The 18,749-nt window shown below is 36.3% G+C and overlaps 2 protein-coding genes across 8 annotated transcripts in view; one reads left to right on the top strand and one right to left on the bottom strand.

Annotated features, from left to right (window-relative positions):
* Nucleotides 1-2,845: 2,845 nt before the first annotated feature.
* ABITRAM (actin binding transcription modulator) lies at nt 2,846-8,437 on the top strand. 2 transcript variants are annotated; one of them, XM_039329244.1, is made up of 7 exons: nt 2,846-3,034; nt 4,749-4,800; nt 5,567-5,696; nt 6,440-6,511; nt 7,730-7,806; nt 7,883-7,952; nt 8,046-8,437. In XM_039329244.1, the coding sequence occupies exons 1-7, from the start codon at nt 2,947-2,949 to the stop codon at nt 8,208-8,210; spliced, it is 654 nt and encodes a 217-aa protein (XP_039185178.1). In that variant the 5' UTR covers nt 2,846-2,946; the 3' UTR covers nt 8,211-8,437. The 2 variants fall into 2 exon arrangements, with proteins under 2 accessions (XP_039185178.1, XP_039185179.1); XM_039329245.1 differs by lacking the exon at nt 6,440-6,511 and having other exon boundaries at nt 2,878-3,034.
* CTNNAL1 (catenin alpha like 1) overlaps nt 8,143-18,749 on the bottom strand; it is a 71,672-nt gene continuing 61,065 nt past the window's right edge. For 5 of the 6 annotated variants that reach the window (XM_039329243.1, XM_039329237.1, XM_039329239.1 and 2 more), the window contains 8 exons: nt 16,983-17,020; nt 15,241-15,291; nt 14,987-15,141; nt 13,998-14,046; nt 13,313-13,369; nt 12,130-12,249; nt 10,279-10,362; nt 8,143-10,187 (listed from right to left, as the gene is read on the bottom strand). In XM_039329243.1, the coding sequence (XP_039185177.1) occupies nt 10,029-10,187; nt 10,279-10,362; nt 12,130-12,249; nt 13,313-13,369; nt 13,998-14,046; nt 14,987-15,141; nt 15,241-15,291; nt 16,983-17,020 (713 nt within the window). In that variant the 3' untranslated portion in view covers nt 8,143-10,028. The remainder of the gene's footprint in view (nt 10,188-10,278; nt 10,363-12,129; nt 12,250-13,312; nt 13,370-13,997; nt 14,047-14,986; nt 15,142-15,240; nt 15,292-16,982; nt 17,021-18,749) is intronic. The other variant, XM_039329240.1, reaches the window with a different exon arrangement.

Here is an 18,749-nt window from a genome sequence, read left to right as displayed (position 1 = left end):
GCTTTCAAAGAATCTGCATTCTTAAAAAACTGCTATTATGAAAAAGTTGAAGAAAAGACAGTTGTTAATTCAGCCTCATGTGGTAACATGTACAATTTGATCAGTCTTTTAAGGAGAAAATGCACACATGCAGACGCAACATGCTACTTTGATACACTGAAAAAAGTACAGATACGTCATATGGCCACTGGAGTTAAAAGAGTTGTAAAAAAACTAGGAGCGATGCTCTGAATGCTTTCTCTACTTTGTTGTCAAAATAACTATATAGGCAGAAAGATAACTAGCCAGAATCACTCTTTGTTTAACATTGCTAACCATTACCTCACACACGTACCATGTTTTAAGCAGATTATTCCTAAATGACCATGATCGTTCAGAACTGAATCCTGAGAATGTCTTACTCCAAACTCGAAAATAACATTTTTTGTAATTATTCATATTTTAATATATATATATATAAAAAGAGGAAAAACACAGTTAAAATTTGTATATAATAATCAGTTTATATGTCTTTCCAATGTAAGTTGTGTAAGTTATATATTTTCTTAATATTAAGAAAATACGAAATTAAACATCATATGCAGACCAAACTTCTAAAATAGTCAACTCATGATGGCAAAGCATGCATTCTTCAGGCCATTTGTATAATTGATAGAGAATTCACATTCCAACTATATAGGTTTTGTTTTTTACTTATTGTTAGAGCACTTTTTGATTTTTAGCTATAAAGAAATGAGATAGATTTCTGTTGTGCTGTATCAGTGTGAATTCTTTTGCATATTGTAGCTAAAAATGCTTTAAAATATGAGATGGATGGTTTTAGAATTGTGGCAGAAAGACTACAGGAACTATTTATAACATTCCAGAAAAGCAATTTATAAGAAAAATGGCAAAAACGGCTCTTACAATTCCATATTTTGTTATTTAATCAGGAAGGGGAAAAGATTGTTAGCTGACCAAATCCCAGGAGAAATGGAGACAGACCTTTCAAAATATCCATTTGAAAGCCACGTTGGTAAACAGCCCATAAACAGCATTGATTGCAGAAGACAAAAAACTGTTGATTTGATTTGCTGCAAATCTCTAGGAAAAATATAATCTCCCATGATGCATGTTTTAACTCCTAGTAATCTCACAGTGCTCCTTTGTCAACTACTATTTACTGGGGTCTTTGGCCAGAGACCAAGGTGCAAGTGTGAACACTATAACATTCTATGGCGACACAGATTGGTTCAGGATCAAAAAGGGAGTTAGACAGGGATATATTTTATCACCATTTTTGTTCAATCTGTATGCTGAAATGTTCATGTGGAAATTAGACCTGGAACTGCCTGAGTTGGGAGTGAAAATTGGAGGAAGAACCATAAATAATTTGAGATACACAAATGATACAACGCTATTGGTTGAAAATAAGGAAGACCTGGAAAAAAAGGATCTGAAAAACCAAGGCTGAAAGTAAAAAATAGAATAGAGTCTTCAGGAAAACAAAGGTAATAACAACAATTGCAGATGGACATGAGATGTTAAAAATCAAGGAGAAAATTGAATTTGAGAATTTATCTTGTATCATAAATTGTTCACGGTGGCAGTTGTATTCCTGAAATAAGTGCAGGATAGCCTTAGGCTGCACTGCAAAGGTTAACATGAATAAAATCTGGAAAAGCATATAAATACAAAAAGCAGGCTAGTTAGAGCAATAGTCTTCCCTGTAATGTATAGGTATAAGAGTTGGACACTAAGAATGGCTGATCGAAGAAGAATTGACACCTTTGAATTGCAGTGCTGGCGTAAATTACTGCATATACCATGGATAGCCAGAACAACCAACAGAGAGATGACAAAATATCACTAGAAGCCAAAATCACAAGGCTACCTCTATTTACTTTGGCCATGTCATGCGGGCAAAATTCACTGGAGAAGTTCAAGAAGGCCAAGCAAAGAACACTGGCTTGATACCATCAAAGCTGATACAAAGATGAACATCCAGCACTGAAAGGAACTGTGCTTGACACAGGCTAGCATGGAGAGCACTTGTCTATAAAGTAGCCAAGTGACAGACACAACTGGTGGCGAATGAATGAATTTCTCCAGTAAGGTGCAAACACATAAATGCAGCAAAACTAATCTTTGTCGATCTATAAAATTAAACTAACATACTATTATTTAAATTCTAATCTTAATCACGATTATCTATGATTATTTTTCAAAACAGCTTCCAGGGCTTGTTCTACTGTTGCTGTTTAAGGAGTCAAACGTAACAATGGGCCAGGCAGGGGTAGGCACCTCGGCTGTTTTATGACTCAGGAATTCTGGGAGTTGAAGTCCACGAGTCATAAAACAGCCAAGGTTGCCTACCCCTGGGCCAGCGCTTCAATCGTGCTATTTGCTCTGCTTTAGAGAACGAGCGAGTTTAGAGAATCGACCGTTTTAGTCTTCCATAAATTGGATGAAATTCGCATGAAAACAACTCTAAAAGGCTTGCAATACTAAAAAAAATAATAATGCTGGGCTTAATTTGCAGGGCTGCCGCCAGCCACCGTCTCACTCGCTCATTAATGCATCTTACTCCGTCTTCTTTTTTCAAAATCTTAAGACATAAGACACGCGAAAGAAAAGCACGCATTTCGGTCTTTTGGAAGCCTTCGACCAGTTTCCTTCTGAACAGACTCTTGATAGCATTGTAGTTATTTACTGGGGCAAGTTTCTTCCTTGACTTCTATGGACATATCCTACTGTGGCCTCAAAGAACATTTAAACTAGCTTCAACAGTTGAGCTCGGAAATTCCTGCCATAAAATGAGCGTTCATCTCTATTGATTATACATCTCTGCGGCGAACATTTGGTTTGCCCCCAGCTTTAGGCCGCTCCCCCGAAGCCCAACTGATTGCAGCGTCGAGGAAGCTGAAGCGCAAGCGCGGCTCTTTCGCCACGCCCACGGCTGGAATCATGGCGTCGGGTGCTTCGGAGGTCCAGGCTTCCATGGCAACACTGCCTGGTGTGACGGAACGGTATTTCACCCGCTGGTACAAACCAGGTAGTTCAACCCCGACCTTCGCCCGTCTCCCTCTTATCGGAAGCGAGCTTGGAAAGTGTCCCCCCTTTTAAAAAACGTTTTTTGCAGCACCAGGATTTCCGCTTCGGTCCCAGTCTTCCTTGACTGCCTTCCACCTTTTCCCCTCGCGTGGGCTGTTTTTGTTGGGGGATGGGGATGAAGCAGAGCAGAGCTGGCTGGGGAATTCTGGGAGCGGAAGTCCCAAGCCTTAAAGTTGCCAAAGTTGAGAAACTCTGGAATAGAGGATCCTGAATGTCGGCAGATGTGATTGCTGGAGCCTTTAAGGATATCCCCCTGCAGCTCTTGTGCTTGTATATTTGCCGACACCGAAGTCTGATATGACTCGGTACGCTTCTTTTACTGTGACAACGTGCCTGATAGGTTCTTAGGAAAGATTTAAGCCTGTGATCTGGCTCTGAAAAGGCCCTCTTATAAATAGCAGTAAGTACTGAAGAATTCAGCACAAGGATGGTAACTTAGACATAGGCATGATGCTCTACCTATTAAAGCTTCATTATTTATCTCTAGCAATGTGTGACTCATTGGTGTACAGGTGTTAAATGGAGTTTTAGGCTTCATTATTACTTTTAATAAAGGTGATATTCACATTCAGCTGGCTTTCATATTTGCTTTTGAAGTGCAGGAAATAACTAAACCATAGGGAGTATATTCTGGATGTCCTTGAATATACTTGCATGTATTAATAAAGATACAAATTTGATTGGGAAAGGGGATGTAACCCATAAATTTGCCACTGATGGAATGTTATCTAGAAAGCTGATTTTTGTTATTCAATTCTCAAATGTAATCAATGTCTTTTATTGATCATTTGCTATCTGACATATAATGAATGTAACAATTGTTTCCTATGCCCTATAAAAAGTCTTGACTCCATTCCCCCTTAAATAAATGATTTTGGCTTTGCCTGGATTATTTGGTGATTTGTATTTTTGGATAAGTGAAAAGGCCACCTTTGCAAACATAAAAGCGTTCTTCTTTCCCAAATTCAGGGAATACATAAAAGTGTTCTTCTTTCCCAAATTCAAGTGCCTGAGTTGCCTAAGGTAACATAGGTAGTCCTTGCTTAATGACTGTTTGCAGTTATGACAGTGATGAAAAAGTAACTTGTGATCTATCCTCACTTTTACGACCTTCACAGTTCTGTAAAACAACAGAAAGCTGAAATAAGCTCACAGACTTGGTTTCACTTGTTGACCACTTTGCTTAATGACTGAATTACTGGTTCCAATTAGTCATTAAACAATTACTATATGTACCTTATTTTATATTAATGTTGGCTTTATCTATTTCTTGCATTTTATTCTGCTCTGCTCTTTATAAGTAACTTTTTCCTCCCCTCTACGTCAGGCATGTCAAACTTGCGACATCACATGATGTCATGTGATGTATTGCAACTTTTTCCCCATTGTTGGCAATGGGGTGGGCACGGTTTTGACGTGACACATCCGGCCTATGGGCTGGCAGTTTGACATGCCGGCTCTACATGCATTTTATTTGCCAGCTGATTAAGCATTTTGGTTATTTAAAGAGATGGGGTCTAGTTTACACAAATCTATGCTAAAATTAAGTTTGTTAGCTATTAAAAGGCTGCAATACTTTTTGGAGCATTTTGTGTACTTTCAGCCAGCCTAAACCCTACACAGAAGTTAAGTAATTGCTAATCTTCTTTCCCCAGATGTAAAAGGTAATCAGTGTGAAGATCATTGCATATTGCAACATTCTAATAGGTAAGACTTCAAGTTACATGCTTATTTACACTAAAATTCTTCTGTGCTCAATTATCATTCAAGATAATGCATGTTTTACAAGCCAGGCATCAAACCTAATTTTAAAGGGACCACTTTCAAAAGGAAGTGATTAAAGTCTGAGCTTTTTACCACTCTAGAATGCTAATCTTCTGTTTTGATCTGGCAGAATTTACTTCCCCCATTTCTGATCCTTATCCTGTGCTGTTACCTGTTCTGGCCTGCCACCAAGTAGTTATGTTGTGATTTATTATGTGCAGACATGCTAAGTAAAGGTACTGGTATTTTGTCCTTGTTTAGTCAATCTTTTTCTGTTTCCTTCTGTATACCAGTGCAATTAAAAATATACCTTTTGCAGTTGATTTCCACACCTAAGCAGCCTTGAATTGAGAACTGCAAGCATAAATCAAATGCCCATCTAAATGATAGCAGTTAATGTAAATATTATAGCAATGTCATCTTCAACAATGCTTTTTTTCTCTTCATTGAAGCAAAACTCTAGCATTCTTAAATTATAATAGAAAGCTTTTCTAGAATGATTACACTCACATGTCTTTTTCCATTCTCTCCCTGTCGTCCGTGCAATTTTATGCTTTGCATTTTTGTCTTATTGTTATAATGGATCTATTCTCACATTTTAAAATTAATTTTTAAATTATAATTTTAAACATTGCAGGTGCTTCTGGGAAGTCTTGTTTTGAAAAATATATAAACATGCTTTCAATAAACAGAACTTTTTTTTTTGTAGAATCTGTGTCATCACTATAGCAGATGCCCATCCTCTTCTTCAAAAAGAAAAACCAATTAAGAGTATTAGTTATCAGATTAGTGCAAACTGCAGCAGACTGAAAAATAAAGTTTCTGGAAAATCTAAACGGGTATGGCTCTTTTACTTTTCATCATGACCACAAATCCCAGTTTCATTTTTAAGTGAGTCTAAATTTTGTTTTTTAAAAAAATCTATTAGGCTAGCTTCAAAGTGAAAGACTTGTAGTATCAAGATTGGTTATACATCCCAAGACTCTAATTTTTCCTTAACTCTACCAGCATGTCCCTTGTTGGCAAAACACTTTATCAGCAGACCAATTTTAAAGTAAGAGGGAACAGTCTCAAAGGAAAAGCAGATCAATAAGAGGATAGCTGTCAAGCCCCCGGGCTTGCCATAAACCGGCGGGAGACGGGGAGGACGCAGCCAGCAGCCATTCATATGGGGGCCATGAGCACTGCCCAACTCCGGACAGTCAGCTGGGAGTCAGGTCGGCATCCGGACGTTGGTGGGGAGCCGGCAGGACCGCTACACACCACCCGGCTCCTGACAACCAGCTGGGAGGCAGCCCAGCGTGCGCACATCAGCTGGGAGTCGGAATCGCCATCTGCCGCCAGACTCCTGAAAACCAGCTGGGAGTTGGCCCGGCCTCCGTGTGTTGGCTCAGTTCCTGGGAAGCAGCTGGGAGTCGGTCCGGCTCCCGGCCATCAGCTGGGAGTGGGCGAGGCCATGTGTCGCGAGTGCCTCCCTCTGAGGAAACGGACGCTGGAGACGTCCCCACCGCCGGCTGGACGTTTGAGCTAAGCCAGCTGGATGCCGGGGGAATTATGCCTCAGCTGCCTCTCCCTCCCGCAGGGCGCAGAGGGGAGGAGACGGAGTGCTGCCTGGTTGCCTGATAGAACAGCCGGAACGGCGGAGGCTGCGTTGGTGCGTCTGGAGGGGGGAAAAGCGGACATTGAACTACGCCTTTTATCATACGGACCAGATGCTGGCTTGCTGTTTGGGGTGGGGTTGGTAGGCGGGGCACGTCTATGTAAAGCGCTGGGAGCAGTTCACTCCCAGTGCTGACTTTTTGGCATGTCCAGCCTTACACTCTTGTTAGTTGATTGCTTGGAAGTAAGTATAAATTTGGGCTGTAGACAGCAAAGAAATACAGAAAGATGCCATGTAATGGTGGTTTGGATTTTTGCTTTCCCGGTATTCATTAGGTGCTGTTCTCCACACTAAACCTACTATAGTTAGCACTCAGTCAAAAGCATATTCACTGACAGCATATTCTCAATGGTATCTTCTCACATAAAGTTATTGAAATTCAGTGGAATTAAGTGGTCACATGTCTAATACTGGTCTTTTAGTTGTTTGAGGTAGCTGGAAGGCCGGATCAGAAATATCAGGACAGATTGTAATATGTATTATCTTCTGAAGCTGGTTTTGCTAAGAAACAATATGATGCCTAAGGCAGTAGTTGATTATGATTCCAGATACATTCAGGAAGAGAATGGTATGTACAGTCTTTCTTGGCAAAGATTAATAAGCATCTGGGATCATGTGAGATTTCAGCAATTTCATTTATAGCACATGAAAATGTAAACTCTCAGTATCCTTCAGTAGTTTTTGCAAGAGCTTCTAAAATTATTTTTGGAGTTTGTAGTCTATAATACAAGAGCTCTTCCTCACCCCGAAATTTAAACGTCCCAGCTCTGTTCTTCTTTCAACAAGCCTTGAAGATCTTGCTGTTTCCCTAAGATTTGGGCCAGGGTGGGATGTGTTAACAGGATTTGTCCATTCCACCAGTATGACCATCTTTTTATTCCCTAATGCTATTCTACTTCTTTGTCTTTAAATTTGTGTTCAATTTAGAATTATTAAGAAGTTGGGTATCTTCATAAATGTGGAAACATTAATAACACATGTTACAAGCCTTGTGCATTTCATAAAAGACTGGGGTTTAAATATGGGATTCCCTCTATGTAAAAGTCAGTACATGGTCAGTTCTGCCAAATTAAAGGAGGAACCATATTGAAAACTATGGTAAACATTCAATTTCAAATGTGAAATTTTATCAGTTGATGTTGCACAATATTGAGCCTCTGATTGTGTATCATTTTCCAAGAATCTTAATTAGTTGTGTGCTTTTCCCTCCAGGGTGCTCAGTTTCTAACAGAGCTTGCACCTCTATGTCGAATTCTCTGCTCAGATGGAGAAGAGTACACCATCTATAGGTAAGGTGGTAAGATTTTATTTATATTGTGTTGTTTATGTTGTTCTAGCACTTAATAAATTGAAAATTCCTTGCAGCTGTATAAGAGGAAAATTAATAGAGGTGAATGAAAATATTCTGGAAAATCCATCTCTTCTACAAGAAAAGGTCAGTATGTCAAACTTATTATTTGTTCTCTTTTCTTTCTGCCTCCACCTTTAATTTTCTCACAAATATTTTTGTTTGTGTTTGTTTTCCTAGCCTTCCACAGAGGGTTACATTGCAGTTGTGTTACCGAAATTTGAAGAAAGCAAAAAAGTAACTCAGGGGCTTCTGACAAGGGAAGAATACAAAGAAGTTCTGTCAAAACGTTTTAATTCCACATCATTATGCAATACAAAGAAAGAAAACTCAGCAGAAGTGTGAAATACATCAGATATCTTCCAGTATGTCCCATACTAAAGTGACTTTATGGATTTTTCATACTTTACTTTTGGATGATTATAATTTTAATTGTTCATTTTTAAACAACAAAGTCAGTGTTTTAAGACTTTCAAAAATCTCATCTGTAACTTTTAGTATTGGATTTAAGGATGTAGTGCCAAAATATTGTATGGGTTCTTTATGTCAATAAAAGCTTTTGTTTACTTAGATTTCATCTGTACATTATACTCACTTTCTACTTTATTAACCAAAACCCAATCTGAAAATATCAATCCACCAATCAACACTTTTTTATTATGTTTTTTTGAGGATTTTAGTGATGAAGCTTACAGCGTAGTGCCATATGATGGCTGAGCAGCAACCCTGAAACTATAAATTAACTAGATGATACACCAGTCCTTAGCTTGTGTTGCCTTAAGGTTTGCGGAGTGAAGGTTCAAAGATTTATGGGACCAAATGTTAAAAATATGTTTAACAATTGTAACATTAATATAAATGCCACAGAAGTGGAAGATGGGACTGGGTTACAGAAGAAAAAAAAGAGGTAAGAAGGTTAGAAGTGCTTACTTATTTTCTTTTTTTGACTCCCAACCTCTACATTGCATGATACAGTCAAATATGATTGAGCATCATATATTAATTAGCTTGTGACTTCAAGTTGTCCTCTTAGAAAAATGCGAAGGACGTGGGAGTAATTTACCTTCGCTATATAATTTTCAAACATACTCAGTTTACAGTACTTAAGACTGGCAAGGAATGTAATGATAACATTACAATCTGAAACATAGGACCATTAAGATATATACAGATCTCAAACAAGCTTGGAAAAGAACTTGCAAAAAAGATAATGCCCTCTTTGAAGTAAGTATTTTTAATAGCTGCAACTTATTTGAACGATCAGTCTTAAGCTTTCCTATATCATACTAAAATGAAAGCTGGAGCTTTATATTTAAGGCTGTAAATATAATCACATTTATTAGGGAATTAGGTCATACTACATGTAATTTTAGAAGAACTATTTCTGAAAAAAATTCTTTAGAGTGCTATAAAGATTGTACATAAAAATATAGATAAAAGGGAGCTTTTATAAAATAGCTGATTTTATTAATGCTGTTACTGATCTTTAGTTTTAATTTTAAATATTGCTGACACTGTTTTTAAATGAAAATAAAATTATCATCATTAAAGCTTTATTGTAACTTACGTATCCAGTAGCAGCAAAGTGGATTTTTTTGACCGCCTCTATCCTAGTTCTGTTCCTCCCCTTCCTTGTCCACCAGGAGACAAATGTAGTTATCTATGGCAACATAATTTCTTGGCAAGTCACTTTAAGAGGCAAAGACTGAGCAGCTATTCAGCTAGTTAAGCTTTTTTCAAAACAGATTTCCCCAGCAGATGATATTGGCGAGGGTCAAGACTCACATTAATAACGGCTATTAAACAAAAGACAGCAGCAGCAACCACCACCAGTAGTTTTCCATGTAGCATATCTGATATTATCCAGATCATTTGCATGAACATTCAAAGCAGCATCTTTGGGGTTTGAAAAATAAGACATTCATAATGTACTTGATTATAAAAATAGCAGTATTAACAGTGAACCAAAAGTTATTCACCATACAAAAATATGCAGCCATTAAATCTGACTGTTCCTTTTGCTAATTGCTAAGTACCATGACATCTATTAGATGTGAAAAGACTACATCAGCTTTTTCTAACCCGGTTTTACCTTTCTCAAAAGAAAGCAATTAGGAGAGATTTAAAGTACAAATCCAACATAGAAATATGGCCATCTTCAATTCATTTGTTCTCCAAAACAGTGAGGCTTGCTACATGTTGTTCCAAGGATTTGATTCCAAAAGTGTTAGTACTCCCAGCCAGGCCACTGTTTTCTCTTGATGCTGCATGCTGGCCATTCCAAGAGCAGTGGGCCATTAGATATCCATTTCCTGCTTTCTGCTGCAAAACAAGCAGCCATGAATAAAAGCAGAAGTAGAACTCTACACAGAAATGGTTTATTTTGCCATATTTGGACATATTATCAACTCACCTTTCTAAGTAATCTGAAGCTAAGTGGCAGAACTTGGGAAAGTATATCCAGAATATACTTTGCTTTCTGAACACAGGTATCCACCTAAAGTCAGTGCATTCAAGCAAAAATAATTTCACAATTCATGTTGAGAAAACATTTTTTAAAATGTAATTACAACTATGAAGCAAGAAATATACTGCCCCCTGTGGAAGGAATTTAATAATATCTGAAATAGCCAATGCTATAGAAATAGTATTTTAGGTAAAGTACAAAAACAGTAATTTAATACTCTTTTTATAAAAAGGCAGAGTCAGTAGTGTTCTGAGTTAATGAATTGCCAGAATGAAAAAAAGGTAGATAACCCAATGCCAAATCACAGAGTAAGCAAAGAAGAGAAGACTTCTTTTGTTTGTACTGAATTGTCACAGAATTATCCAATATAATCTTAACAGTCTGGCCATGAAGATTGCTTTTGAAGGCTTACTGTACTCTTACAAATTCATGTGATGATGTAATCGCATGTGAGAAAGACCTTGGGAGACTGGCAAAGAGATACTGACAAGGGAATGGACAAATAAAGGAAAGCACAGCCTGCAGCTCAACAGTGGGTAGGAGCAAGAGGATCAGAAAAGACACTTCTTAACTTTTTGGGGTATAAAGGAGACAAATGAGAATTGTACTTTCAGACTTGCAAGACTATGTTAATACAGCCTTACAATAAAGTGGAATTAGCTTATCTGGTTGTGATGACTATCTGGTTAACCTGGCAAGGCCAACAGATGCTTTACATCCAAACAGAACTTAGAAATAAGCTCCGTATCTGGGCATGCATACTGTATATCTAGCGGGGAAGAAAGTGTCTGGTGATATAGCCTGAAATCATTGTAGTGGAGGGAGATTTTTGTGTCGATATAGAACAAAACTGAGAAAATGTTTTGCATATGTCCCTCTGAAAGTGGAATGGGTGTTATGCCATTTGCTGATGGTATGTACAGATTTCTCAATCCTGCAGTATTTTGCAAACTGCCATTCCTATTTGCAGACTCAAGAGAATTCCATTATAAGATCTTTTGTATAAACGCCTAAAGTGTATGTGATCATGGCAATGAGTAGTTTTATCCTGTTGCTGCAATGAATTTGGTAACCTACAAGACAAGTGAAGAAAACGTAATGTACCTGACCTATATATAGGCCCAGATGTTGTAGGACCAGAAATAACTTGAACTATGTGCTTGGCATAGAAAATCTGAATTGCAGATAGGGGACATAACATACATGCCTTGGAGGTAGAGGATTACAATAATAGGAATCATCTATGTAAGTATCTCATGAGAATGAAGAAGCCAAATGCCAAATACTAAATAGGTAGATAAATCCATAAGGCAGAACAAGGCGTGATATTGGGGTATTACAGATATGTCAAATTACACATCCTACAAACCTATCAATTATGTGTAGTGGTAGTACTCCTATTTCTTTTCTTAGATGTAAATATTATACTCTGTGTACTTTTCTTATTCTACTGTTTTGTTATGGAATAAAGCATTGGTAACCCATTGCCTGTGAATCCAAAAGTACCTGTAGCCCAAATAGGACACTATGATGAACTAAATTAGTTTCTAATGAGTTGCCTGGTTAGCTGATATTTTAATCTATGCTTCAGGCCTCACAAAACTGCAAACTGGCCTCTCATCCATTCCAACTAACTCAAGGTCTCCTTAATTTAACAATCGAACACTGTCACGTATCATCCATGTATTCTGTTCAAGACTTAACACACAATTAAAATATTTTATTATCTACAAAGTAAGGTAGGAAAACAAAGTTTATAGAGAATGACTTTTTAAAAAATAATAATAAATAGCTTACCTTTAGATGAGTTGCAGTTTTGCCCTGCACAGGGGCTTTAGCTGTGACCTGAAGCTGCTGACATGCAGAGACCATCCTCTCAATCTCCTGCAGAAGCAGTGGCTTGTCATCATCTTCCAGCTGAAACAGATGTTACTTAGGCATGCTAAATGTAATTTATTTTTTAATTTACTTCATTAATAAAATTGATGTGGCTGCCAACTCACACTGACTCAGGGTGGCTTAAAAAAATAAACAAATACAATACCCAATAAACCCCCACCACCCTAGTGACAACACTCAATCAAAAACATGAAACATAAACCATGAAATACATAAAGTATAATAAAAACAATTATGGAAAAAAATGAACAGCACAGATAGCTGTTACTGTATTAAGGTATAGGTTAGTCCTTGACTCACGACCACAACTGAGCCCAGAATTTATGTTGCTAAGAGAGAAATTTGTTAAGTGACTTTTGGCCCATTTTATGACTTTTCTTGCCACATTTGTTAAGTAAATCACTGCAATTGTTAAATTAGTTAACAGTTGTTAAGTGAATCTGGCTTCCCCATTGACTTTGTTTACCAGAAGATCACAAAAGGTGATCACATGACCCCGAGACATTGCCACCATTATAAATCATGTCAAGCATCTGATGTCAACGCTGCTAACATTGGATGTTCCCGCTCTGACAACTGATGAAAATGCAGCCATTTTCTCTTCTCCTTTAGCATTCTTTTTCTTACTTTTAGAAATAGGTGCAGCGGTGGTGGTGGTGGTGCTGATAACATTTTGGCGGGCTGAGTAGAAAGCCCGCGCTTTAAGCTAATTGGGGAATGTGCTTTATGACAGTTTATTGGGGATGGGAATTGCACTTTGTTACTTTGTATCTGGGGGAAGGGAATTTAGTTTTTGGGTTCAACTATGTAGTGCCGATACGTTGTTTCCCGAATAAATTGTTCTTTAAGGAAGAATTTTGCCTCGAAGTTCTTTTGATGGGTTTCATCTATTGGAACCATGACATCTGAATGTAAAATCTTGTGACCATGGGGATGGGGCAACGGTCACAAGTCACTTTTTTCAGTGCCGTTGTAACTTTGAATTGTCGTTAAATGTACTGTTGTAAGTCGAAGACTACCTGTACAAAGTCTACACATTTTAAAGAGTAACTGTCTTTAAGATTCAGAAGCTGTACCATACCTGACTGGAAAATATATGGAGAGCTGAAGTAAGTTTTAATCCTTCTATAGCAAAGGCCTAAGGGGGAAAAGAATAGAGAGTTAAATGCAAAATCACTAAGGAAAAAAACCCTCTATTCTTCAAATGGGTTTATGCCCAATTTGTAAACTGATTAGTCAAATTCAGCTCAGAATAAATGTACTTAACAAAACTCCCTTCTTTTTTCCATTCCCGAGCAAGGAAAATGTGGCTGTTGATGAACTGGACTGATTCTTACAGTATGCATAAATCTATCTGTTGATTTTTATGTTAGGTTAGATAGTTCAGGTTCAAGAAATTCATAGCTCTACAGTATTAAAGGTAGTAATCACTGCACTCATATATGCAAAATATAGTCCCCTGTTATAACCTTAGTTTACAAACAAGAATATAGTCAAGAATAAATCAGTGGTAGAAAACTGAAAAAATACAGCAATATGTCCACCCCTTCCCCACAAAACCAAATACCTGTACAATGTAATCAGGTGGAGGCATGAAATAATTAGAATTTCTTTTATTTCAATTGACTGATAAGAGAGAGAATATTTACAGAAAAAAATAAGCTATTTTTGATTAATCAACTATGGGGCTGAAAGCATACACTCAAAAATATACTTTTTCTGACAGCAAAGTAGGGTTATAAATTATCTTTTCATTGCTTTGTTACCTCTGCCTGGTGGAATAAGTCTTGGGTAATTTTCAGTAGTCCTTCCCCTCTAAAAGGGAAAGAAAAAGAATAAAATTTCACAACAATCTACAAATAATTTACACGCTGTCACCATGATTTTGGAAAACTGAGTAAGTAGAGAAGCAGAAAAGAAATGAAATGATTCTACTGAGATATAACTGGATATACAAAAGATATTTAATTGGCTATACAAAAGAAACTGGCTGAAGTTTTAAAATTTAAAAAGGGAAATATGACTAATAAACAGAAGAATGTCCTGGAAAATGTTTTCTTACTGGATAAGAAAAGATACTTGTTAAATAAGGTAAGATACTTATTAAAGCCTTGAATAAATCTGTGTGATGGGATAAAGAAGAAATCAAATCCTATGACAATATTTGATGGAATTAAAGATTAAGGCTATTAGAAGTAAAAGAAAGGGATATAAAGTTGGTTTATTTGATCAAAATTAGAATAAGGATGATGATGATTTTGCAATTTTCTGGCAATCCTTGGTAGACATTTTGCTGATACCAAGTGTAAAAAGTTGATGTTTTATGGATTTTCTTATACAGAAGTGATGAGATATGGGATGAACAGATAATCCACTTTTTATAACCTTATGTAGAATTTCCAAAATTTTGAAACATCATGACATTTTTGTAATCCCCTCCCCATGAAGTAAAGCCAACACTTCTGAAATATAATGTTATTATATAAATTATCCACTCGTTCTGTGCATGTGTATGCAGGCAAACCATGCATATGCACATATATATGGAGAGGGAGAGGAGAGAATGAAACAGTCCCCATTTTTGGATTTACACTACATGTCTGAGTAGTGTCTAGATTTGGTTATAATTCAGAGAAATTCTACTAAATAATATGGTCTAGATTTGATATGGGGAGGAAAAGGTTCAAGGCCATTTCTACAAACTATTCTCATTTTTAATTTTTAATGCTTCCCCTTCTGCCACTTTTGTTTTTACCTTGTAAATAAATACATGGAATATGCCATACTGGATAGACCTTGTCCATATCTTATAATCTCATTTTCTGGGTCTTCCCATTTCTCCATTTCAGAGTCAACCCGAGTTGTTAGCTTATGAAGTTCTAAACCTAATTTTCCAAGTTTTGTTTGTTCCTGCAAATGAAAAGAGAACGTGTATCATTTTTGTTCATTATGTAACTCAGTCTAATTACTAGAATAAATTGGTGCTAATGAATAAAAGAAATATCTTACCTCATTATCAAGTCTGACTGGCTTTAAGGCTTTTAAATTTGCATTATGCTTCTGTAAAAAATATTTTTAAAGAACAGAATTTTATTTTATTTTATTTTTATAAATCTATCTAAATTAAACATATTTACTAGGAGCTGGAATCAAGAGTATTATACTGGAAAAAACAGAATTATTTCTAAGAAGAGGGTTGGTTCTGAAATAAATATTCTGGTTCTAGATTCCAGACAATTGAGCACATTATTAGAATAAAGCAACTGTTCTGCTTATATGAACTTATTTCTATTTAAAAATTATTTAAACAGAGTTACATTACTTCTATTGTAATTATATGAAATAGCCATTGCCTGTGTTAAAACTTCAAAATATATTAACAGCCTTATACAACATCAATCATATAGCTCAGTGCGGTAGTATCTTCCAAAACCTCAGGAGAGGTTATTTTAAATGTATCCTATTACAAGATACAATACAATTTTTAAAGGTTAGGAACAAAACTGCAATACTCTTTAGGTATGCAGCTACAGTTGTACAGATTTGTGCTGAGAATGTCCTTATGATGGGAAAGCCCTAGGAAACGGTAAATGGACACCGATACTTTCCACATATAATGGATGAATTCCACACAAATGGGTGTGCTGCCATTGTTATGTGTAGGAGAAAACAAGAAGACTAGATTAAAGTATGTTATAAGATCAAGCCACATAATTTAAAATAACCTTATCTGCATTGTTTCTAGCCTTTTTCAAGTTTGCAAACAAGACTGAAAAAAAGATCTAGGTCAGTATTTTCCAACCTTGGAAATGGCTGGCTGGAGAATTCTGGGAGTTGAAATACACACTTTTTAAAGTTCCCAAAGCTGGACAACACTGATCTAGATACTTTGAGTCATTTCAATAGAAAAACACTGTGCTCATGCAGATCCACATTTTCCAAAACATTGTGGAGTTTATACAGCCTTATTTATAACTAATAAAACCTAACTTACTAAAAACAGATTTCAAATCATCCAGGTATTTTCTAACAAGAGAGCTGAAATCTCAGTACAAAAATGTACAAAGCTAAACATTTTTTGAATCAAAAGCTACCATGGAAAGTAATTGGAAAAAGGTTTTTTTTAAAAAAATTTGATGAAACACCTATGTGATATTTTATAATAATTACAATACCCATTAGGCAGTAAGATGGATGTATCTTTAAAGTTTTGAAGGATTATCACATATATGAAAAATAGATCATATATTATTTACCACTGTTGCAGAAAGTTGACATTACAATAAATAATATTTTAATGGAAGAAATTTTGAGGGATGAAATAGACTGGAAATAAAATACTGGATGGCAGCTATAGTGTGAATGTTCAACACTGGTCATCGTGTCTCCTTCCAACTCTGTTTCAATCATAAATACAGAATTCAGACATTTCCCTTAGCACACTTATACAAACTCTTAATATGGAAAAGAAGCTATTGCAGCAACATTCAGAAACTCAGTGATGTGTGCAGAATTCAGCCTTAATATTAGTGTTCTAGAAAGATTAGCCTCTGACAACTTTACATCACCTACAATGCTATGTTGTTACATGATTCGTTTACCTTTTAACTTAGTGTGAAATATAAACCGCCTTACAGTGTTACATATGAACCAGGCCAGGGTAGCTTGTTAAACAAACATGACTATGTGGAGTGAACAATTAACTGATGGAAAGTATAAAGAAATCACCAGCCCCACAAAAATGAACTTACCCCTGGTTTGGGTAGTGACAAGTATGCACGCTTCTCCCCTAAAAACAATACACCAAAATTGATTATGTACTGTACTTCTTAAACCGTCTCTAGAGGTTTTGGAAAAAAACATATAAAAATATACCTACCCTTATTGGTTCCTCTTCATAGATCAGACAGGTTTTGTATTTTACCATGCATTGCATTGTAAAAGGGAAATTCTGCTACTGTCTATATTTGCACTTATGGGAGGCCACTGACAGATTCACCAGAAATCTTTCCGTTTAGTTGATAACATTACTAAAAATTTCCTTTATCTTTCTGAATGCCCAAGAAGAACAGCTAATTTGGTGTGGGGGAAGCCTATGTGCAAGGCCTAGTATAGCCATGATGGGAATCAAATAATCCCTGGAGTAAAGTTCAGATTTTGTAATGATGTAAGGAACCATTTGATTTTCAGTAGCACCTTGATATTTCTTCCACTGAAATCAACACCAATATGTACTTAATGCTTTTTAAAGTTTTTCTTTTATTACATTTATCTTCCTCTAAATGGCTCAAGACAGACTGCATGAATTACCTTTCATTTTGAAATACTGAAGGATGGACTAAAATCAGCTACAGTATTTCATAGTCAAGTGGAGACTTAAGGTAGGTCTCTCTGCTGTCCTAATATTTCAGACTTGTTTTGTAGAAATTAATGGGAATTTAAAGTGCTCAATTTTGATCAGATGATATCAATTATTTTTTTCATAAGAATTATTTTTCCAATTCTCTGTGATGCAATTCAGGTAAATTTAGACAGCACACTAGTCAACATTTCAAAATCACCTTTCAAATTTTCTACAAGGCAATTCAGGTCAATTCAGACACAAGCATAGTTTATTCCAACCAGTGTTCAGGATTAAAACAAATATTTGAACTTTCAGTTTGAGAAGCCACACCAATGTTTATCTGACTCCCATTTCCCATCTTTCATCTCTCTCATTTCTCTCGTATATCATTTTCTAGATTGAAATCCATTTGCAAATATGGTTTTCAATTCAGACATACCAAATCATAATGTATGCAAAACAGTTTTCAAATTGATATCAAAGCATCAATAGATTCTGAGTTGCCTCAAAAAAGTGTGATTCATTCATTCAAAACTTACATCTAACCATAGAGAGATAGGTAAGTTCCATAACTGTTAGTAATTGGTAGAGCTCCTTGCTAACTATCAATACTTAAAGTCATATTATTTGGAGAATTCTTATGGCATCCAAATGTGGTATCTGAGCTTGCTATTTAAATCTGAAATAGTTTGGTCTGATATTTAAATATTCATTAGATAATCATAAGTGATTAGACATACAGAGACATTTAAGATCAGACCATCCACTCACTTGGTTTCTGTTTGTCAAGAAATCCGTTTTTCTCTGGTCATCATAGAAATGCAAAGATTGACACTTCTACTCACCAACTTGCAGATGGGATGGGGGCTTGGCAACCAACTTGCATTTAAAATTGCAATGTCTTGCCATCACAGTATCACAATTTGCAACCTTCCCAGATGGCTTCTGACAAGCCAAGTCAATTATGAAAACCAGATTGTCTTGCTTCACTGATTTTACTTAATGACCGTGGTAAAATGGTAATAGAATTGGGTCCAGTCATGTGTTGACTTAATGAATGCATCTCTTAGCAACCAACATTCCAATCTCAAATACACACACACACACATGAATATGACATGTATCTCAACATGTTTTATATATACAGTATACACACAGTATGTATACATTATTC

This window comes from Crotalus tigris, unplaced genomic scaffold (assembly GCF_016545835.1).
Source record: "Crotalus tigris isolate CLP2741 ecotype Arizona unplaced genomic scaffold, ASM1654583v1 scf7180000024391.5723578, whole genome shotgun sequence".
In the NCBI taxonomy this organism is placed as follows: Eukaryota; Metazoa; Chordata; class Lepidosauria; order Squamata; family Viperidae; genus Crotalus; species Crotalus tigris.
The sequence above is the reverse complement of the archived record's forward strand: the minus strand, read 5'-3'. Positions and strand labels throughout refer to the sequence as shown.